At 39.4% G+C, this 22,730-nt stretch overlaps 2 protein-coding genes across 2 annotated transcripts; both read right to left on the bottom strand.

The window, feature by feature from the left end:
* Positions 1-2,119: 2,119 nt before the first annotated feature.
* On the bottom strand, positions 2,120-6,642 carry LOC113012747 (butyrophilin subfamily 2 member A2-like). Its single transcript, XM_026153068.2, has 6 exons — positions 6,482-6,642; positions 4,434-4,772; positions 3,998-4,211; positions 3,715-3,779; positions 3,424-3,537; positions 2,120-3,175 (listed from the first exon to the last, which is right to left on the bottom strand). The coding sequence occupies exons 1-6, from the start codon at positions 6,585-6,587 to the stop codon at positions 2,757-2,759; spliced, it is 1,257 nt and encodes a 418-aa protein (XP_026008853.2). The 5' UTR covers positions 6,588-6,642; the 3' UTR covers positions 2,120-2,756.
* A 2,456-nt stretch (positions 6,643-9,098) lies between these two features.
* LOC113019052 (butyrophilin subfamily 1 member A1-like) lies at positions 9,099-16,457 on the bottom strand. Its single transcript, XM_080298531.1, has 6 exons — positions 15,764-16,457; positions 13,277-13,615; positions 12,739-12,952; positions 12,482-12,546; positions 11,034-11,150; positions 9,099-10,918 (listed from the first exon to the last, which is right to left on the bottom strand). The coding sequence occupies exons 1-6, from the start codon at positions 15,813-15,815 to the stop codon at positions 10,419-10,421; spliced, it is 1,287 nt and encodes a 428-aa protein (XP_080154657.1). The 5' UTR covers positions 15,816-16,457; the 3' UTR covers positions 9,099-10,418.
* Positions 16,458-22,730: the final 6,273 nt, after the last annotated feature.

Raw genomic sequence — 22,730 nt, 5'->3', positions numbered from 1 at the left:
GCAGAACCAGGCTCAGGGAGGGGCGGGGCCATCTGCTGCGACCGGTTGGGGTGAGAGAAGGAAGACAGGATAAAGACATGCTGTGGAAGAGAGACAGAGGTTAATAACAGATATGATTCAATGCAGAGAGGTCTGTTAATACATAGTGAGTGAGAAAGCTGACTGGAAAGGAAAAATTCAATGCATCATGGGAATCCCCGGCAGCCTACGTCTATTGCAGCATAACTAAGGCAGGATTCAGGATCACCTGGTCCAGCCCTAACTATATGCTTTAGCAAAAAGGAAAGTTTTAAGCCTAATCTTAAAAGTAGAGATAGTGTCTGTCTCCTGAATCCAAACTGGAAGCTGGTTCCACAGAAGAGGGGCCTGAAAACTGAAGGCTCTGCCTCCCATTCTACTTTTGAATACTCTAGGAACAACAAGTAGGCCTGCAGTTAACTGCTAAAATTTAGATAATACAGACTCAAAGCAGCAAACATGACAGCACATTAATGTTTTATTAGGTGTGACTCAGTAGGAACAAAAGACATGTATTTAATATATTTTAATTTAAGTGTTTAGAAAACAAACAAATCTATGCTGGTTCAAAGTGAACGGTTTTTTTAAGCTGCATTATTGTTACATTACGTTATTTACATTATTGTTACTTATTTCTGTGCTTTCAAAATGTATTGAAATGAAAATAACTGCAAATCACTGTACCCCTTATTCTAACCTAAGACAACACAAAATGTCAGATTAATAATCTTTGTGATCCAAAAGTCTGCTGTAAACACTCAGTTCTCTTTGTATGACGTCAAAGAAAAGGGATCTTCCTAACATGGTCAGGCACACAGCTGTGGCTGTGAGGAAAAGCCCCACCAGCCTGCCAATCAGAAGAAAATTGGCTAAAATTGATCAAGAAAAGCTAAAAATGAAGGAATATTTTTGAAGTGGGCATCATGCAAAACTACTGTAGGAGACTCCAAGAATCGAAACATGGAGGCTGAAATGAGTATAGTAGGTCTGTTTTAATGTTTTAACTAAAAAATAAAGGATGAAATTCAGCAAAGGGCCCATATTTAAGAAACCACTCTGCTATGGACACACTGCTGTGGAATTAATATCTTTCAAAAGTTTTAATTGCACTGCTTTGTAAAGTATAATAGTTAAAAAAAAAATAACTGTAAGTAGTTCAAGTGGTGTAGAAAGTCGTGCAGAAATGCTGTAAAATACTTCCATACACGTACTAAGTAGATTTACTTCTATTTCATTACCATGAACTTGTGCAATTTTGTAAATCCTTTTTGTCCTTGTGAAACAAATTTCCTGAACTCTGTGCACAGCACGCGTCACAAGCTGAGCAGAAAAAAACATTTACAGTTAATTTTAAACTGTTTCAGCAGAAATGAGAGACGATTATGGGAAGACATTGGAAAAAAACAAAAAACAGTTGCATTCGCTTTCCTTAAATTCTCACATCACCTGACACTTCCTATAAAACCCACAAATTTAACCTTTCACAGTAAATACCACAAAATCCTCAGTAGACTACAGAAAAAAATGTACCATGTAAAAAATTAAAAGATATAAAAATGATACCTTGTTTCTTTAAAAACTCACGTTAAACCTTTGCCATGGTTTTTAACAGAAACTTTTTTCAGTAACTCACCATCACACTTTGCTACTCTGTGTGCTTTGCATATGATGTCAAAGCTACTTAAATTTTTTATCATTGTTTACTATTAACAAAGCAATTGTACTTTAATTTAACATCAGCATCAACAACAACATCAACATTTAACATCAGCCTTACAACAGGCTTTCTAAAGGAGTTTTCCATACACAGAGGAAAAGCAGCAGCTTCTTCCAGAATTGCACGATTATCTCTGTAATCCAGTCACATTTAAGCCCAGATGATAGACCACTCCAAAACCTTCATTTGTTTTACTTACTTTTACTCTGCTGCAATGTGAGGAATATTTAGCCCATTTCTTTCTGAGGTTTTGGAAAAAGAAGAAAACTGAACTGGCTACAAATAGTTCATTTTTACCTTGAATCGTTTGATATGAATTCAAATATGACTGCATTAAGTGAATACTGAAGAAAACTTGCTTTAACCAGAATTAATCGACAGCTGTAGATTCACAAGAACAACTTTTATTGTTCTTAACATTACAGTTTGTTTTATAGGTGTGTGTGTTTATATCAGAATGTCACAAACAGTTACATGATACATGACGTGGTTTTCACTGTCACTGCTGTCCGTGTTGGAGTTTTACTTTGGCTGGAGCTCAGCCAGCTTCATACTCACATGCACAGCAATCCAGGTGAAAATAATGCAAATCGTGTGGTTGCAGCTGTTCCAAGAACAGTAACCAGCAAGTTAAAACAGCACTATTACATAATACAATAATTACAAAACTCAAAAAAGATTACAGCAAAGCTCTAATAAATACATATCCCAATATATTACACAAAATGAATGTGGATAAAGTTTGAATTGAGGTGCCTCTCTTATAAAACCGTATTACTACCTACGATGATAATCAAGAAAAGCAGATATTGGGTCAGCACATTAAAATGACAACTTTGACTGTATTTCAAAACAAAAACTATCAAATACGTATTTAAAACGTTGGTATGTTTATAAAATGCAATGCTGTTCTATGAAACTCACTTGGATGGCGTCCTGAAATAAATGACAAATCAGTTTATACTTAGAGGTCAACTCCCACCTAACTGACAGTTTCATTTGTCTGATTATGAAACGTTCCTCATTTAGTTTCAGGACCGATCTCCATCAGCGGCTCTGAGTCTTCAGAGATGATGTTTCTGTGCTGAACACGTATACTGCCTCTAACAGACCGACGAGTGGACGAACGGCGAAGACGCTCATGCGGAATGGACAACACTGGAAGTGAACTGCTGTTATCACTGTTTCTTTTCATCTCGCCGCTGGTGTCCAGATGTGATGAATCTTCTTCTGTGGTCTGTGAGGAGCTGACAGATGTTGTCAAGGCCTCTGGTCTGGGGTTGTCGTTGTTGTGATGAGACTTTGGAGAGGGCGGGATCGTGGGATTTGAGATGCTTGATGAGGATTTGGAGTCATTTGTACAGTCCCTTGTCTGGATGACCGGACTCTGCCTTTCATCATTCGTACCATGATTATCGAGACTCCGTTTTTGTCTTCTCACTGTATGAACACAAAAAAACAAAAATAATTAGCATCTGTTTCATTCCTGACATTTCGTTGTTCTTATTACACACACAAACTGTTATGACAAAGCCAACCTAAATTCAGGCTAAAATCCAGGTGCTTCTTACCATATGTATATTTTTTCCTTTTATTTTTTATTATTTGTTTTGCTTTTCCTTCACTTGTTTGATGATTCATTGAACTGAATTAGCAGTTTTAAAAATAACGCCTAGAAACTGACTTACCAGGGCAGCTGTGTTTCTTCACTAAATGCACAATACATGAACAGATGACAGTGGCTGTTAAGGTGGTTAAAACTGTAATTACAATGGTTACAATGAAGGATCCCTGGTATCCATCTGTAATGACAAAAAAAGAGATTGAACCTGAAAAAGCATTTCGATAAAAGAGGAGGAACCTGCATAATTTCATAGCTGCTTTATCAGCACATTTTACTCAATAAATGTTGTGTGTCTGAATAGCTAATGGATAGTGAAGCATAGACACAGCTAATCCAGGTGTTTGATTAAAGCTACCTGGCAGGTAAATCTCTGAGTCTCTCGTCTGATGTATCTCCAGCTGGTGGACCCTGCAGGTGACCCTGGGACCAAAACACACACATTTACATCTTATTCAAAATGTGCACCAGTGGGGTTAGCGTGAGAAGGCATCTGTTGAAAGATGCAATTACACACTAATCAATGTATATTTACAAGTACAACTTTTTTTGAAATAAACAAACTAAATGATCAAGATAAAAATTCTCCAACACATCATTCAGAATATAAACTTGTGGTAAGTTTTAATTTGATATTAAACCTGTTGGTAGCAGTCTGCAGGGACACTCTTCCTTTGACCGTGAAGCATCGTGAAGACTCTTCATCTCTCTTTGGGTCTTCGGCACTGATCTCATTTCCCTGATTGTCAAGAAATGTAATCTTAGGCTCAGGGAACCAGCACTTAGCTTCACATTGCAGAGTCAGTCCACCTCCAACACCAGGAACAACTGAGAGTTTCGGCTCAGAAACGGCACCTGCAAAAATATTAAATATTCACATTGTAGCCTTTGCACTTTCCAACCAGATAGATAGATAGATAGATAGATAGATAGATAGATAGATAGATAGATAGATAGATAGATAGATAGATAGATAGATAGATAGATAGATAGATAGATAGATAGATAGATAGATAGATAGATAGATAGATATCATTAAAGAGATTAAATGCAGCTCTGATCTTTGAGTGGACGTACCTACAAACAGCTCCAGTGTTGTGATTACTTTTTTCTTCTTCCTGATAATCGCACAGTGGTATTTTCCACTGTCGCTTATCTGCAGGTTGGATATCACCATTGACAGGTTTCCGTTGTGAAGTTCGTGCCTGATGAGGTTTGTTCGGTACCGAAACACTGGATTCTTCATCTCAAAGGTTTCACACCCATCTCGGTACAGGAAGGCAATATCTGGAAGTGAACTCTCCTTAGTCCATTCCACTGTTGGGACGTCTCCACTTGGGGTGATGTTGCAGGGCAGGAGGACAGTTTCACCTGCAAAGGCCACGATCTTTGGTACGACAATCACTGAGGGTTTTCCTGTGGATAATAGAGATAACAAAACACGGAGGAACTAATTACTGTGTTTATTCAAAGAACTGAGTCTACTAAAAAAAATGTTTGTGTGTGTGCAGCAGCAACCTCATTATTGCTTTATGCTTTAAAACTTGCTCAGAAAGCATTCATACAAATATCAGGTCTCATCACAAGTGTTTATTCTCACGATACAATATAGTCCAACAAATCTGAAGTTTTCTTCTGTTTGTGTAAACTGAGACTCTAAAATACGCACAGACTGTGTTGTAGGTCAGTGATGAGCCTTATGTGTAATTTCATTTATATATTTGTAATAGCTAACCTCTTCACCACAGATTACCCAAGCAGGAGTCTCTGTGGCTGAAAAACGAGGCCAGCGCAGAAATGCAGCCTACTGTCGCTATTGTGGCAAATTAATGCTGGTTACAAAAGTGTGTCAGTCCCCACAGACTGCACATTTACATGCCCAACATTACCATATAAGAAAAGCATGTTTTCAGCCTGTATATAGCGAGAAATTACAACAGCTAAAGGTGCTTTAGAGTGTAAGAAACTGGGAGCTGGTTCCACAGAAGGGCGGTCTGAAAGCTGAAGGCGCTGCCTCCTCATTCTGCTTTAAATATCAGACGAACCACATGTCTGAGAGCGATGTTAATCTGTTAGTGTGATGTGGTGTCTTTAAGATAAGGTGTCTGTTTTGTCTGAAATAAGAAGGAGACAGTTTCAGTCTCTGTGGATAGTTTATCCCTGCATAACGTCAAACGAAAAATCTGACAAAATGTCATAATCATTTTTCCAGCAGGAGACTCACAGTTCCAGGCAGGTAAAACGTCATGCACAAATACACTGAAACATTTCTGTGTACGTGCAAGTAGTAAATTTACTTCAATTTTTGTTTTGTTGCCTTTTTTATAGCATGCGCAACAAAGGAAATCCTGTCATGTGAGGCAGATTCTTTAACTTCCTGCATAACGTGAGTCAAATAAATGTAGAACAAACATTTGTAGGAAACTGCAATAAAACTGAGGGACAGTTATAAAGAAAACACATTAAAAACACATTTTTAGCACAAAACCACACTGTTAATCTCTGCTGCAACCGTGACAGCAAAATCACCGATAAACGTACACAAAAAGTACTCTGAAAAATGTTTTACTGTACGGGTGTCACACATTGCGCACATTGATGTCACAGTAAATCGCTGTATTTTGGAAACTGTGGTCATTTGCTGTTTGCACACAAACATCAGCAGCAGTGTGATTTCCCTGCTGACTGCAGTCGGTGCTCTACAACAGAAATGATCCAAAAATAACCTTTGGAAGTGAGTGAACTTCAACTTGAAATAAGAATAGAGGAACTGGGTGTCAATTTAGTCAAGTCATGTCGGTCAAAATGAACTTCCCCTAAACGTAGAAATGAACTGCAACATTCAGATTGTGAGAAACATTTGATAATATCGCTCAGCGTTTCAAGTTTAAACACAGAGAAGCTCTTTAAATGACTGACACACAGATTTTGAGCTTGTTTCCTCAAAATGTAAACAAATAGTCTCCACGTGCCGAACATCCTGCTTTTATCGTCAGAACTTCGATAGAGAATAATACAGAAACTTTAGCAAAGGCATTAAAGGTAGACAGATACGCACTTTTACAGCGACTCTGTGTTAACATTTGTAAAGTGACTCGCTGAAAACACAAATCCATAAATCTCACCTGTACAACAAGATGAGGACAGGACAGCGGCGAGCAGGAGCAGGCGGACAAACCACAGCGACCTGTTCAAACAGGCATCAAAACAAACTTTGTTGACTTCGTCCATGGTTCCTCTTCAGAGAGCAGGTCGACACAGACGAAGTGGAACAGTTTCGACTGTTGTAGTTCAAGTCGCAAAAAGAGAAGAAGGCGGGATCAGAGCCATAATTTCATCATGCTGTCTGATAATTTTACACATTTATAGCGCTTAGTAGATCAACAATCAAAGTACTTCCTCTTATACAGGTAGGTTTCCTTTCATCATCTATTATAAGCTCATTAATAATCATTAATTTGAAAGTAGCTTTGTAATGCTGGATGCTATAGCGCTTTTCTACTATACCTGACCACTCGGAGGCTTTATATAGAACAATATGACTCATTCATCCATTCACACAGTCATACACGCAACTTTTTTAACACCTAAGTGCTTTCGGTATTTCTGTCTGCTTTCTGTTTAAACGCTGGTTCATCTCTTGATTTTGGAGCCTTATAACACTTGAATGATTTATAGGTCAGTGTTAAGGTCAGAGTTTCTTATAGTTTGCACATCTCTTGTTGACCAGCGTGCTGCGACTACAGGAGATGTCCACATTTTAACTGGCTTATGAACATGATACATTTTTTATTATTCCAGAAAACAATTGTTGAGTCAATCTCATTAACATTATACCAGTGCAGCTGTTCTGCTATCAGCAGCTTGAACTTATAGTGTGAGGCTTTAACTGAACTCACGGGCAAAGCCCTGTGCAAACCATGATTCTGACTCGAGGTAAATCACTACTATAAAACAATACAGTGAAACTGAGTGAGTGAAACTGAAATAAGAAACAACACAGACACTGAAACGCTGAGAAGTGTGACACCACTTTTCTCTCTCACACATTTCTCTGTCAGCTAATTAAACAGATGCAGTAAATGTTGACAAATGATGTCTTAAAATTATTGTATTCATGATTAAAGTATTGTTGTGTGAAACAACTAAAACAAGGTTGGTTGGCACACAGAGAATGAACGGCCAGATTTAAATAATATAAGCAGTTAATTCACAACAGAAAGGGTTAATATTTCAACCAAATAACATTTTGTATCATGTTAGTGAGTGTGAGCACTCACTCTTGCGCTCGGTGTCAGCCTGACATCTACTGACAATATTGGCTTAGTGTCCAAAATGCCCACTGCAGTCCAGCTTTAATGTCCACTGAGGAGTTTTTGATGGGCGGTCATAGAAAGAGAGATTCTATTGTTACCTCATTACTCCTGCCTTTAGAATAATAGGCAGTGGTAATAAGGTGCCATAAATTCATTTTCTGACATGATGCTAAGCTCAACTTAAAAAATGTCCCTTTAATTTTTTTGAAGTGCCGTAAATTCATTTTCTACATAATCTACAGAATAGTTATTTCCTGGAGAGGACTGAGCATATAAGACTGTGAGTCAGACCAAATCTCACCCTTTTTTTTATCCATTTCATACTAAATAACTTCAGTGGGCTCGTTGTTTTGTCCCTCAAAGACAGCTGTCAGGACTGAGTATGAAAATCTGAGAATGAGGTTTGCAGTAAAACTTTACGTTAGAGATTCCTGTTTATTTTTCCTTAAGTTCTGTAGTTTCCAGCACTCCTGCAGCACCGGTCTGTCTCGTACAGTGTCCTCCTTGCTCCTGAGACTGTGCTGGGAGATGCAGAAAACCTTCTTAGAATGGAGTGTAATAATGTGCCATCCTGAGCTGAACTACCTTTCAAACCTTTGCAGGATCCAGGTACACTAGCAGTAGTGAGGCTGACCTTAGCTGAATGTGAAACAGTCAGAAAAGATGAAGAGGGAAAAATATCAGCAGCCTCCACCTGAAAAAAACATTCCTGTTTTCCAGTTGACTCTGATTAACGACCTCCTGCAACTTAACTGACCAAATCAATATCTCACAAGTTGAACTCACTTGATGCTAAACTCAGTTTAACAATTGTCCCTTTAGTCGAAGGAGCTTGCAAAGAAAAGCGTCTGGACTTCTTTAAGTTGCTTGAAGACGTTTCACCTCTCATCCGAGAAGCTTCTTCAGTTCTAAGGTCAAATGGTGGAGAGTCCCAGATATAAAGATCCCTTCCCAGACGCCTTAACGCCCACTCACATCCTGGGCCATCTGACCTCAGGAATTCGAATGATAAGGTGGGGCCAGGTTTCACAATGAACTCACCCGAAACTCTGGCTGATTGGGGCCCACACCCAATTTCACACCTTGGCTCAGGCGATTAGAGGATCATCAGGGGTCCTTTTGTCACTCTGTGGGGGGATACTCCCACTAGGTTTATATCTGGGACTCTCCACCATTTGACCTTAGAACTGAAGAAGCTTCTCAGATGAGAGGTGAAACGTCTTCAAGCAACTTAAAGAAGTCCAGACACTTTTCTTTGCAAGCTCCTTCGACTACGACGACCTGGATGACTGAGAACCTTCACAGACAATTGTCCCTTTAATTTTTTGGAGCACTGTAAATGTAAAAAAAACCAAACAAAAACTAATAAAACACACAGCACCCTTAGTCTCTAAATGTGGAAGACCTCAATCCTTAGAGTCAAAGATTCAAGTTCAAGGTTCTTTATTTGTCACATGCATAGTTATACAAGTATAACACACAGTGAAATGTAGCCTGAAAAAATGATTTAAAATCCTATAAATATAATAAAACTTCAAACTTTTCGATCTTTGTTCCACAGCCAGCAAAGCTTTTAATAATATACTGCTCATAGACAGGAAGCACTCTGATTTTATTTAGTCTCCTTTTCATGCACAAAGACTGCAGAATGATCCATTTGTTTAACAAATTTAATTTTTATACTAGGAAACTGTACAAAACCCCACCAGTCAAATCTCTGTAGTCAAACACAAATGCAAAATAACATCATTTATAAACATCACATTAAAGAGAAAAGTGCGAAACAATAAGAATTTAATTCCCAGCAACAAAGTCCCAAGAGTTAAAAGTAAACAGTTAAAGCATCTGTGCTTTCCATCAAAGTGATGGAAAAGCGGTAAGGCTGCAGTAACAGAGGCTCTGAATATAAATCACACTTTCATATTATTGTAGGGTCTTTACAATATAAAGCACCTTGAGTCAATCTGTTGTTGTGATTTGACACTATATAAATATAAAATTAATTGCTTTGAACTGAGACATTCACTGTGGCTCAAGTAAAAAAATATATATATAGTGGTAGTGGTAAAATGCTATTCATCTTAAATGTTTACATTTCCTATGGCAGTGTTTGATTTTATTTGTTCTTTAAGTATGAACAAACTGTATGGAAATGGGGATAAATCACTGATTTGTGTGTGAAACACACATACACACAACAGATTTGTGTCTACATGCTGTTAATAAATTTGTAAATGAGGGTCAATCTGACCCATAAACTGCGACTTGAAGGAATAGTGGTGGTCAACAAGCACTTAATCCAACAGGTGTAACTGAGAAAATACTTTAAAAAATAAAGGTCTGTGGAAGTTAAGACTATCAAAACAAGTATTTATAACAAGGTTATTTCCCCAACTTATTGCAAGTTTCTGTTTTATAAATAGACTGCACTAAAACTTTTCTTGTGTAAAGTCTACTACTTGTGTAGTAGGTATTAAAATATAGATAACTCAAGATCAACTCAAGCTGCAAATGTTTAGAGTAATCTCCTCTGATCTTAGCTGCTCAAAGCTGATGATTCAGCCGGCTTTAGAGGCTCAGTGGGAAGACTTTTGTACCCGTACATTACTTTTCCTTTTTTCGTTTTCAAACCATCCAAACTCCAATCTAACTGACAGCTTTTACTAAGATTCAATCCCTAACCTGAGATGTTTTGTTTCATTTATACAAATATAAAAGCTGTCTGATCACATTTGGTTATCCCTCTTTATCCAATCAGCGGATTGTCATCTTCTGATAAATCTGCCAGGACACCGTAGGGGTTGTTGGAAATGCCTGAGAGAGTATTCCTGCGTGTAGACTTTGCAATGACATTACGAGGCCGTTTCTCAGACAGACTCGTCGAACGGGGAAGAGGTTTGTCTTTTGAATCTGGAGGAGGATTGAATGACGCAGCATCATTAGTTATTGAGACAGCAGAACTGCTGCCGTGACTGCTTCTTCTCATCTGTGGGCTGCGTGCCGGATTTTGTCCTGAAGCGACAGGACTGTTGTTGTTGGTTGAGGATGCTGGCTTAAGGAGCTTGCTGTGGTAGGAAGACTTTGGTGGGGGTGGGATGTCACGCTTTGAGGTGCCTGGTGAGGATCTAGGGTTATTTGTAGACTGGCTGGACTGTTGTGCTGGACTCTGCCTGGATTTGAGGTCTTTCAGCTCTTTAGTTAATCGCTTGATCTCATCTTTCTCCAAGCTCGATTTTTGTCCTCCCACTGGAGGAACACAAAAACATATACAGTTAGCACTTTCTCCACACAAAGACAAAAGTTAGTGAATGAAATAATACTTCGTAATAGTTAAACATAGAGCCGAAAAAAACTGACTTACCAGACAAGTAACCTCTCTTGACTAAAAAGAGCACAAGAGCACAGATTAGTGTGCACACTATGACGGTCGCCACCACAGCAATTGCGACGATTCGAGTGGAGGATTTCATGCATTCATCTGAAATGATTTTTTAAAGGAGATCAAGCATGAACAATGGGATAAATTAAAAATCATAGTTTGTTTTCTAAGCTGCTTTTAACTGAAATGTTACCACTAAGGTTTACATATCAACACATAGTAATATAAATATAAAAATATGACCTAGTCTTTACCAAGTTTGACAATAATTTCATTACAAAACGTGTCTTTATTTATTTAACAAAAATAAGACAAAATGCAAAAGCAGTCTGTGGGAAACCAAAGTATGCTCTTAATGCCTTCATAGGAATTAAGAGGGTAAGTAGCCAACTGCTCCTGATCAAACGCACTTGATTAATTGATTGTGAGCAATAAAAGTTTGCAGGTCTGGCGCATTCAAGTGTGTGCTAACACAATGCAACAACTCTGCCACGAGTAGACATCCCAGCAGATTCACCCCAAGGTCAGACCAATGCGCAAAAAAAAAAGGACTCCAGCAATGAACTTATAGAGGCAACTGTTGTTGATCATTAATCTGGGATAGATTAAAAGGCCATTTGCAAATAAACTTAAGTCCTAATTCGACAGCGCAAGAGATTATTGACAAATGGGAAAAGTTCAGGACAGCTGCCAGTCTAACAGGAGTAAATGTCCCTGCAAATTCACCCCAAGGTTCAGATGGTATAATTTGGGTCATGCAATGGGATAATGGTCCCCGACACAGCAGCAGATCTACAACAGAATCACTGAAAAAGAAAAATTGTTGCAATGGCCCGGTCTAAGTCCACAAACCCAACTGACTCAAATGCAGTGGTGGGACTGTAAGACAGCTCTGGATATACAACTGACACAACATAGTGAAGGAGAGTGGACCAAATCTCCCCCACAACAGTGTCAGACACTGATAAAGTTATACGAAGAGCAATTACACCAAGTTATTGTTCTAAATGTGGTTTATAAGCTACTGATTCAAGGACTGTACGTTGTTTCACGCTGCTTATGAATCCTAATTTCTGTTAACATGTCATGTTGCTGTTTATCTCTGGTTGTATTTAAATACTTTTAGAAATATTAAAATAAATAATTAGAGATTGTTTATGTGTAGTCCGTATACATGAGGCCACAGCAGTAATGCAATGTTAGAAGATATATTAACAATTTATACATGTTTGTTTCTTAACCTCCAAAATATAGTTAAGATTGATGGTTATTTACTGAGATTCAATAAGTAATAGTCTAAATATAAATTATTTATTCATCGTGCTATATTCTTTGTCTCACTGAACAGCTGGATGGATTATAAAGCATATGCATTAATAATAATGTTTGTAATGCAGCTGATGCAGGTGTTTGTTAAAGCTCTGGTGTACCTGGTATGTAAATCGTTGACTCCCTGGTTGTGTTTATCTCACGCTGGTGGACTCTGCAGGTGACCCTGTGATCAAAAGACACATATTTAAGCTTTATTCCTTTGTTTTTCTAGAAAAATAAGAGTGTGTGCACATGAAAAATCTTCTGAAAAACATATCCCACTTAGCCTAACTAACTAACGCAGATTAAGCCATTCTCAGAGATCTTTTAGAATATAAATTAAATTCAGGCTTGAAAATTAAAATTGAATTGAAACCTTTTGGTAGCAGTCTGTAGAGTCACTCTTCTTGTGACTGTGAGGCACCACTGGGATTCGTCATTTCTCTTTGGGTCTTCAGCACTAATCTTATTTCCCTTTTTATCAAGAAATGTAATCAGAGGCTCAGGGAACCAACACTTAGCCTCACACTGCAGAGTCAGTCCTCCTCCCTCATCTGGAACAACTGAGAGTTTCGGCTCAGAAACAGCACCTGCAAAAGTAAGAATTATTCAGGTTGTTGTCTGTGACCAAAATTTCAGTTCAAATGTTATTAGAAAACTGTGGGAAACTATTAGAAAATCTCATCTGAGCTTTAAGAGAGAGATACATGACTAAAGAATCTGCATTTGAACCCAAAAGAGTATTTGTCACAAATGAAAATGCCCTCTGTTACTGCCGCTTAGAATAAAGAATGAAATCTGTAAGATGAACTTCTCAGGGTGTTTAGAGAAACCTAAACATGTGCAGATCTCCAAAGTGAAGAAAGGGACTTTGAGGGGGATTACATGCAGCTCTAAACTTTGAGTGGACGTACCTACAAACAGCTCCAGTATTGCAATGACAGTTTCCTTGTTCTTTCGAATCGCACACCGGTATTTTCCACTGTCGCTTGGCTGTACGTTGGATATCACCAATGACAGGTTTCCGTTGTGAAGTTCATCCCTGATGAGGTTTGTTCTGTACCGAAAGACTGGATTCTTCATCTCAAAGGTCTCGAATCCATCTCGGTACAGGAAGGCAAATGCGGACAGATCATCCTTACTCCACTCAACTGTTGGTACATCGTGACTCGCAGCGGTGCTGCAGGGCAGGAGGACTGTTTCACCTGCAGAGGCTACGATCTTTGGTACATTGTTTGCTGAGGCCGCTGTTCCTGTGAAGAGAAAAAGGTATAAAACATGGAGTAGGTCATTACTGAGTTTTAAAAAGAGTTATCCTAACACCTTTTATCTGTGTAGCAACAATATAATATCGTTACTCATCACACAAACCTTTTTATTCAATTTAAAGCATGTACATTTATAGGGCGCAGCTTCTTATTAGTAACCCAGAGAATAACATATTAGTCATACATAAGAGGCATGTGTATGTATGAGTAATACCTGTGGCTTCAGACGCCACTGAACACTTAGTTTAAGGCAGTTTCTCTGCTTGGCTCTGTTTGATGTTGGAGAAAACTGATTAAAATAGATAAAGACGCTGCAAATAAGGGATATTTTGTGTGGAAAGGTGCTAAAAGACTTCAATAACCAAACCATGAAGATAAAACTCAGAATAGTAAACCCTCTTTAACTTTTTTAACTAAAAGAGGGACTACAAATCTGCTAGCACCGCCCCCTACACATAAGAAAGATAAGGGACCACCAATCTGCTCTAAACGCATATCTATATTAGAAAGAAAGGATGTGGAAATGACCTTTCAAGGGTTAATTTTTTTTTCTCTGGTTTGTAAATCGTTAAAGCGATGTATAGTCACGCACATGTGCAGTGAGAATGTGAAAAGTACATTTACGTCTGTTCGATGTCGACTACTTCTGCACTTTTGTCCTTGTGAAACTGCTGAACTCTCTGGAGTTTCACATGTCTGTCTGCACAGCACGATCACAAGCTGAGCAGAGACAAACATTTACAGCTACCTTCAACTTCTTCAACAGAACTGGGAGACGATTACGGGATGCAACATGAGTAATATGACAGTAATATGAGGTGTGTTTACCAAACATGCCACTGATATACTCTAAACGTCCTGTGAACTTGACCCTGAAATCTAAAGGATAAAACTCAGGCAGTGTTTCAGCAACAAACATATGTTGAGCTTTGGTAGATCACAACTTTAACTGTTAGTCAACATTCAGAGCAAACACTGTCTAACTGCCCTGCACACGCCCCTAAAAACCAGAGCAGTCACATTCCTACAGTACAAGAGAGTACAATGTTTTTCCATATTGTTATGGTGTCATTGTCCTTATAAACTAATCTGTATTTAATCATATATTGAGTTTATGTTCTTATTATATTTGTTCAATCTGCTATTAAAACAATGTTACTTTCTAATCTCTGCGAATAATAAAGACTTTACTATCTTATCTTTTCTTATCTTAATCGGTTTCACACTTGGCAGCAAGAATTGCAAACAAGCGTTTGGGATTCATATCCGATTAACATGCTGTGACACGACCAGTTGTTCATGCTGGGAACCCCTGCAGTCTGACGGGATTAAAACAAAACGCCAAACAAAGGTGGGCCGCAATTCCCCCACGGCGAAGTGAAACTCTCCCTGCCAGTCATCGAAAGCTAAACACTTCCTGTTTTTACCTTTTGATCCTTTTGACAAATGCAAACATCTGCTCACTGAAGTCGACGCTAACACATAATAGACGACACAAGATCACACTCGTGTTAGCAGCATTAACACAGAACCAGCAGGGACACACCTTTAAAGCCTTAAAGCCCGACTTCACAGTCGTAACTTTTACACACAGGCCTGTGAGATCGTTATCTCTGTTTCTCAGATATACCGACTTCTCTTTTCGAAACATAGCGCCGTAATCTCGCAATTATGGGATGTTTTATGTTCTTATAAGTCGTGTCTTTTTTTCTCAGACTAATTAGGAGATGGGTTTTTTCCGCCCTTACCTTTTCGCCCCTTCTTTACACTCTTTTTGTTGCGCTTCTGTAATGTTACATTGTCACTCCTCAATAATAACCTATACTTTGCCTGCATTTTTGGAGAAGTACATCGACTTACACATTAACAAATCATTTTTTACTTTGTTCGGTAATTCCATCTAATGGCAGCTTTACGTGAATCAACTGAAGTACGAAGAAACCTTTAAAACCTGACTATTCAGACAACTTCTGCTTCCTGAACGGGCTCGTTTTGACCCTGCAGCTGCTGCACGGAGATCGTCCCCGGCAGCTTTTATAACAAATATATTAATGCCTGGTTTGGAAACTGGAGCGTGGAAAAGCCATCTACACCCGAAACACTCTTGTACGCTCGCCTTTATCCAAATCCTACCTGTGCAACAAGAGTGTGCGGCGACGAGCAGCAGGAGCACAGAGATACTCATGGATGAAACATAGAAAAAGTGACCCGCTGGTTCCACTGGATTGTAAAAAAGGAGGTAAAAAAGAAAAAAAAAAGGTCCCAAACTTTCTTAAAGTCTTTCGTACGTCCTCTCCAGGGAAGAGCCTGAAGCAAAATGACGAACTACAGTTTGGCAAAACAGGAAGTAGGAGGGTCGGTAAGAATTTTACCATACGTTTTTAAATTGTATTTATTTATTTCTTACTGATTTTGGGAGATCTGAATCACTGAACTCCTTTGGAGATATTTAGAAAGGCTTGAAATAAAATACAAATTTAACTCGAAACTCAACTGACTTCGTCTGCCTCTAATCAGCTGACTGAAGGAGGCGGGCCCAAGGCTCGCGGGCTGCGGCTCCTTCAGTACCGTGCAAAAGTCTCGAGCCACTCCTCATTTCTTTATATTTTGTTAGGAAAGTGTGAAATTGGTGAGTTAATGAAACACATAAAAACACACACGCAAAACAAAAAAACAAAAAAAAAAACAAATGACTTCTAACGAACTTGAAAGTTAATATTTAGGATAACCACCTTTATTCTTCGACACAGTCTGAAATCTCTTTCTTCTCATTTCGTTTAGTAGTCTTCAGTAATAGTTCTCCAGGTGTCTTGAAGGACATTCAAAGCTCTTCTTTAATAGATGGTTGCTTTTTCTTTGTCAAGATGACCCACACTGCTTCAGTAAAGAATCTCTGGGCAAGTCACTCTATGATAGTGTGTTTTTCGATCCAGGTTTGCTTTTTCTGCATTGGGAGTTTTTGGGATCATTGAAACGAAGCTCCATTACTGATTGATGTGAGTGGCCCTGAGAGCTCAAACGAGCTGTAACTTAAGAATATATAACATAGAGGAAAATGCTGCAAAAGGACAAAACAATCACTAAGAAACTTGAATAAAACACAACAGAAGTAGACAACACTGCAAAACAGAACAAAAAATGCTTCAGCGTCACAGTGCCAGTTTGACTGTCCTTATGGCAATGTGTTTTTAAGAGTTTCGATTTCAGGAAGAGAATATTTAAATGAGCCACAAACAGGGACGTGCAGAGAGGTTTAAAGGGGCGGGTGCTCAAAGTTAAAAAGGGGCACATTGAACCAGGCTGAATAACAACAACACACATTCATCAAGAATCTAATATGGGAAGGGCAGGGCTGTGTTGGTCTGAGACTGTAGACATTAAAAAGTCCATAGGAGAGATGGTAGCTGATTAAACAAGTGTCATGAGATAATAACAAAATGCAAAGATTGGTCACAGCGCTTGGAACCATAAGGCAACAAAAAACTGTGACATAAACTCGGCTCTGCCTGTGAATCACTCTTTGCTTCTCTTCTTCCTTCCTTCCCATCATTTCATATATCACTCTCCACTTGCTGTCTATCTGAGAACAAGGCGCAACTTGCTATTGCAATAAACTATAATCTAATTATCCACACCTAACAACTCCAGCACTTAATCTGTAATAAAATGATGACAGAAAAATGTTATAGCCCTGCCTTTAGTAGCCTCACACAGCTCCTACTGTTTCCTCCTCATGTCCTTACCAGCCATGTCTGCACAATGTTATATCATGAGTAATATTTTTTTAAATCCAGCTAAATAAAACACACACATGCACGCACACACAGTGACATTTTAGACCTTCTTCAGAATACTGTATATACTATGGGCATCATGGTGCTGATCCAGAATCCTTACATTATTATTCATTACTAGAGCTACAATAATAAAGCAATGAGGAGGGGGAAGTAATAAATATGAAATAATGTATTTATGATGATTCCATTTGTTTCACTATCCACTCTGTGCAGGGCAAAGCTTATTACATTTTTAAACTGTAGAGATACAATAATCTTACTGCTGTAAAATCCAACTTTTGTCTTATTTAAAATATAAATCTGCTTCTTAATGTATGTTCTTTAAAATACAGCGTGTGTTTTTTAATATATTATAATTATAATAATTATTATGTGGACATGCATATTAGATCGTTTTTTAGTGAAATACAATCCCTCCAGAAAGGCAGGAAATGCCCAGAAACTTACTTTAAAACTAAATATGTTCTAAATACTTTAAAACTAAATATGTTCCCTAAAACGGTGACAGAGCTACAGACCCATGACAGCCTTACACAGGTAGCCAGCAGCTATGACCAGCACTACCTGTGCAGTTAATAAAAGGACAGGTAATGTTTGTCGCGCTGTTGCACACACAGCACGCTCGTTTGTTTCAGTTCGTCAGTTGCAACAAGACAGCTTACCAACGTGTACATAATAAGCCAATACTCCTGTGTGCTACACACTACAGTGTACGCTGTACACCTACTTACTGGTTTTGTCGCATCAGTCTGTGTCTCTGAGTTAACTTGTGTTTGTCCTACAGCTCCGGACCGCAAAAAATGCGCGTGCTCTTTGTGAGCTCGTTCCCGGCTCGTAACCAGCGCGTTCTGCCGTCGAGGGCGATCATTGGTTAAATGTGATCATGTGACTGATGCAAGCCAGATCCTTTTATTTAGCAAAACTGTGATTAATAGTTAAATATTATTGTTGAGGGGCACAGACAGGACTCCGCACCCACACACACATAAAAAAATAAATAAAAAAATTTAAAAGTTGCCTCAACAAAAGGGCACTTTGGGCACTCATCAGGAAAGGGGCGGGTGCTCAAGCCCCTTTACCCCCCCCCCCCCTCTGCACGTCCCTGGCCACAAATGTGAATTACTGCGGACAGGGTCTGTTCTGCCTGTTTGGTGCCCTGGGCGAACACTCCCTCAGGTTTCTCCAGTCTTATAAACAGTATATTTCAAGATTCAAGATTAAAAGTGTTTATTGTCATGTGTACAGAAGAAAGAGCATTTCTCTGTGCACTGAAATTCTTCATTTGCCAAGTTAGGTTGAAAGAACAAGATAAATAAGTATAAAAATAAGACAAGATATTAAGATAAATAAAGATAAAAAAAATAAGGATAAAATAATGAAAGATAAATAAATAAGTGCAAAAATAGGTAAGTGAAGACAAGTGAGGTGTCCAGATGTTGATGTAGATGTACAAAGGAGCTTAATGTGCAAAATGAATTAGTGTGCAAAGTGCCCTGATGTGCAAATTGCAGTTGAGGTAGGTCAGCTGTTCAAGAGTCTGATAACTGTGGGAAAGAAGGAGTTGTTGAGTTGGGACATTCTGGATTTCACACTTCTAACATTCGTCTCGAGGGCAGAAGTGTGAACAGTCTGCGTTGGAGGTGTGGGGGGTCTTTGAGGATGGAGGCAGCTCTCCTCTGGACTTTGCGATGGTAGATGCTCTGCAGAGAGGGCAGCAGGGTCCTGGTTGTTATCACTCTCTGCAGGCATTTGCGGTCCATATTGCAATGACCCAGCTGGTCAATGTGCTCTCCACAATGCAGCTGTAGAACTGTCAGGTTTATATAGTGGATTGTCATTTATGGTTAGAAATATCTACTCATATATGCTTAGAGTTTTATAATCAATGTCATGTTGAGTGCGAGTGTTGCGTGATATTCCAGTGCAATTACCGCAGTGTGAGGTGTAATGTGTATTTTATTGATCGTTTTGTTGGAATGTCTCGTCATATATAATGCTTAAGGACTTTATTAAGAATATTCATTTATGTTTGTATTTCTTTTTAGTTCTGACGGCATTGTATCGGCTGTGGTTGGACATCATTACATGTTGAGGCATGTCGAAGAATCCTCGTGTCCGAAATAAATGTCAGTTAAAACGCAAAGAACAAGTTTAGCTTTATTAAGACTCCAGAGGAGTAACACAGAGATTTTTGGTCATTCTGCGCTCCAAATGGATTAATTTCATTAAAAAATTTAATTGCGTTAATCGTGATAACAGCGTTAACATTGACAGCCCTAGTTTGTTGTTTTGTTTTATTTTGCGAACTGGTTATTAAATGTTGCAGCCAGCCAAAGAATCCCCCATCGCCCCGCCCTCTCCTCTCTGTGTTTGGCAAGCTGGTGGCGCACCTCACAAATGGAGGGCGCCTTTACTCCAAGCAAATGGGCAATAGAAAACCGATTGGTGCCCACGCAATCCCCAAAATGCGCTGGCATAATATCGGGGCAGCATCGGTGCAAGCAACTTTTTTTTTTTGCCGATGCCATGATGCTGCACCTCATCCCGCCCATATCAAAAACCGGAGCAGAATTTACTGGAAATTTCACTCTGGTCTTGTATCTGTTGATAGTTTTTACTGCGAGTGTGTTTTTAGGAGGTAAGATGTTATTATCTCTCTCTCTCTCTCTCTCTCTCTCTCTCTCTCTGTTTGGGGGAGGGGGGGGGGGGTCAAAGACAGTGACGCTGAGAAACATCAACCAGCACCGGATATCTGCTTTAGCCTTGGAGAATCACTTGTTGTTGTTGTTTTATTTTCTTCACAAAAAGAGCAGGACTTTAAACTAAGCTGTGCACTATCACTTCAATGGAAAGTTCAAACCAGCAACCCAGGGAGCAGCTACACAGACCTGGGACCATAACCGCTGCTCTGTTGGGTCAGGCCTGTTGCAACAGCCACATCCTTATGAAATCCAATTCCTACATCCAATGAGAGTGCAGTGGCATGCGAGTAACAAGCCAAGGGTCTAAATCTGTGCAGAAAACTTTACAGAACGCAACATGTGCATGCGTACACATATACATATATACTTTGTAACTTTCAACAATAGGAATCCTGCAGAGGAATTCATCTTCTAAGGACTCTGAATGCTTAAAATGTTCATGATGTATTGTTAAAAGAAAACTGTGAATCAGTGGTTTGTTATGCAGATTATTGAGAGTTTGTTGAGAGTTTGTTAATCGCCAAAGAAAATATAAGCGGGAAGAACGGGGAAATCAATGCACAGAGACTGACGCATTATCCCGCCTAACATACCGCATTTGACGATTTGTCATGGTCAGATGCAGGTCACGGTAAAAGGTATCCGCGTCCTCATGAGCCGCTCCGGATTATTATTCAGCCTGGTGCAGTTACGAGACTGAAAGCACCGGAATATATTTAATTCTGAAGGAATGAAAAGCGAGGACTTTGCGGTGTGCTATTGTGAAGGAGTCCACTTTAAACTAATCTGTGACTTTTTCACAGATTTCACAGATTTGCACTACATGATAACACTACATAGCAACAGGATTTTATCACCCGAAACTCACCCGAAACCCTGGCTGATTGGGACCCACACCCAGTTTCACACCTTGGCTCAGGCGATTAGAGGATCATCAGGGGGTCCTTTTGTCCCTCTGTGGGGGGTCACTCCCACTAGGTTTATATCTGGGACTCTCCACCATTTGACCTTAGAACTGAAGAAGCTTCTCGGATGAGAGGTGAAACGTCTTCAAGTAACTTAAAGAAGTCCAGACGCTTTTCTTTGCAAGCTCCTTTGACTACGATGACCTGGACAGTGTTGGGGAGTAACGGAATACATGTACCGCCGTTACGTATTTAAAATACAAAATATGAGTAACTGTATTCCGTTACAGTTACCGTTTAAAAAGGTGGTATTCAGAATACAGTTACTTTGTTGAAATAAATGGATTACACTGCGGTACTTCCCCGTTTCATTTTGTCGCGGGTCAGGACTGTTTGGGTTTTGTTTGACAGCTACGTTCTGTTGTTCCAGGCGCCAGCGTTACGGTTGCCATGGTTACAGGGCGACCTCTGTGTGTTTCCTGGGTGAGAGTTCCAGGCGGCAGGGTTACGGTTGCCATGGTTACAGGGCGACGCTCTCTCTCTCTCTCTGCGACTGTGTGTTTCCTGCATGAGAGAACGCCTTTTCGTTGTTGTTGTTGTGCTAAGCTAACAGGTAGAATGCTACAAGCATAGCTCTAAAGAATGTAGCATCATGGGCAGTGTAGTCCGTGTTGCAGGGAGAATGGACTGCCATACACGTTAGGGGTCTGTGAGCGCGAGGAGGGAGAAAAAGGTGAGTGGAAAGGTACGAGCTGTCATCGAGGAAAAACGGGAGCTGGAAGCATGTAAATATAATAATAACCACTTCAGCCAAGAAGAGTGCCTGACGAGCCCAGTTGTAAGTAAGCTATTAAGACTCGACTGTACGCTGTGTTCGTGTTTTCCTCCGAAACAATAAGTTCCGTTGGAGCAGCCTTTCAACGCCTCTCTCTGTCTCTCGCAAGAAAAGTTGACCCACACAACAAAGTAAAGCTATTTTTCGGCTACGAGCCGACAGGGACCCCGCCGTATTAGTCAGAGGTCCCTTTACTACAGTTCGGAGTAATAGTAATAAATCACACAGCAATAGTACATTCACGTTGTTGTAAAAAGCATGATAATATATTAAGTAATCCAAAGTATTCAGAATACGTTACTGTCATTGAGTAACGTAACGGAATACGTTACAGAATACATTTTGGGGCATGTATTCTGTATTCTGTAATGGAATACATTTTAAAAGTAACCTTCCCAACACTGGACCTGGATGACTGAGAACCTTCACAGACATATTGATCAGCTGTTGTTAGAATTTATTTAATATTAATTTCAAGTATCAGCTGATGGCTGCTGGAGCCACAGATGTAAAAGCTGCTGGTCATGATGTTGGTTTCGATATGTGGTGAGAGGGAAACATGATGAAACCAGGAGATGTCCTTACTGAATCATCAGAGCTGAACAGGTGATGGAGAAACAGGTTTACCTTTTAGGTGACATGAATGAGTTGAAGGGAAGTTATGAATTGTTTCTGAGAGACAAATAACACCAGGGTTACGCTGACAACTGTGCAGGGGCGGATCTAGCAAAGTTTTGCCAGGGGGCCAGTAGGGGATTAACAGAGAGAGGGGGACACAAAGAAATACGTTCTTATTCTCATTTAGAATGTCTGGCTTTTATTAAATAATTATCTGAAGCTTACAACCAAAGTTTTTATCTA

The sequence above is a fragment of the Astatotilapia calliptera genome, chromosome 3, assembly GCF_964374335.1.
Source record: "Astatotilapia calliptera chromosome 3, fAstCal68.1, whole genome shotgun sequence".
Taxonomy (NCBI): Eukaryota; Metazoa; Chordata; class Actinopteri; order Cichliformes; family Cichlidae; genus Astatotilapia; species Astatotilapia calliptera.
This window is presented reverse-complemented; position numbering and strand designations above follow the sequence as displayed.

Bases quoted from the DNA above. Each gene is read 5' to 3' on its own strand.
- LOC113019052 (XM_080298531.1), bottom strand. From the start codon at position 15,815: ATGAGTATCTCTGTGCTCCTGCTGCTCGTCGCCGCACACTCTTGTTGC. The intron at 13,616-15,763 runs GTAGGATTTGGA...TTCTCTTCACAG, and splicing joins CGCACACTCTTGTTGCACAG to GAACAGCGGCCTCAGCAAAC. The intron at 12,953-13,276 runs GTACGTCCACTC...TTACTTTTGCAG, and splicing joins AATACTGGAGCTGTTTGTAG to GTGCTGTTTCTGAGCCGAAA.
- LOC113012747 (XM_026153068.2), bottom strand. From the start codon at position 6,587: ATGGACGAAGTCAACAAAGTTTGTTTTGATGCCTGTTTGAACAGGTCG. The intron at 4,773-6,481 runs GTGAGATTTATG...TATTATCCACAG, and splicing joins GTCCTCATCTTGTTGTACAG to GAAAACCCTCAGTGATTGTC. The intron at 3,538-3,714 runs GTAGCTTTAATC...TTGTCATTACAG, and splicing joins CTCAGAGATTTACCTGCCAG to ATGGATACCAGGGATCCTTC.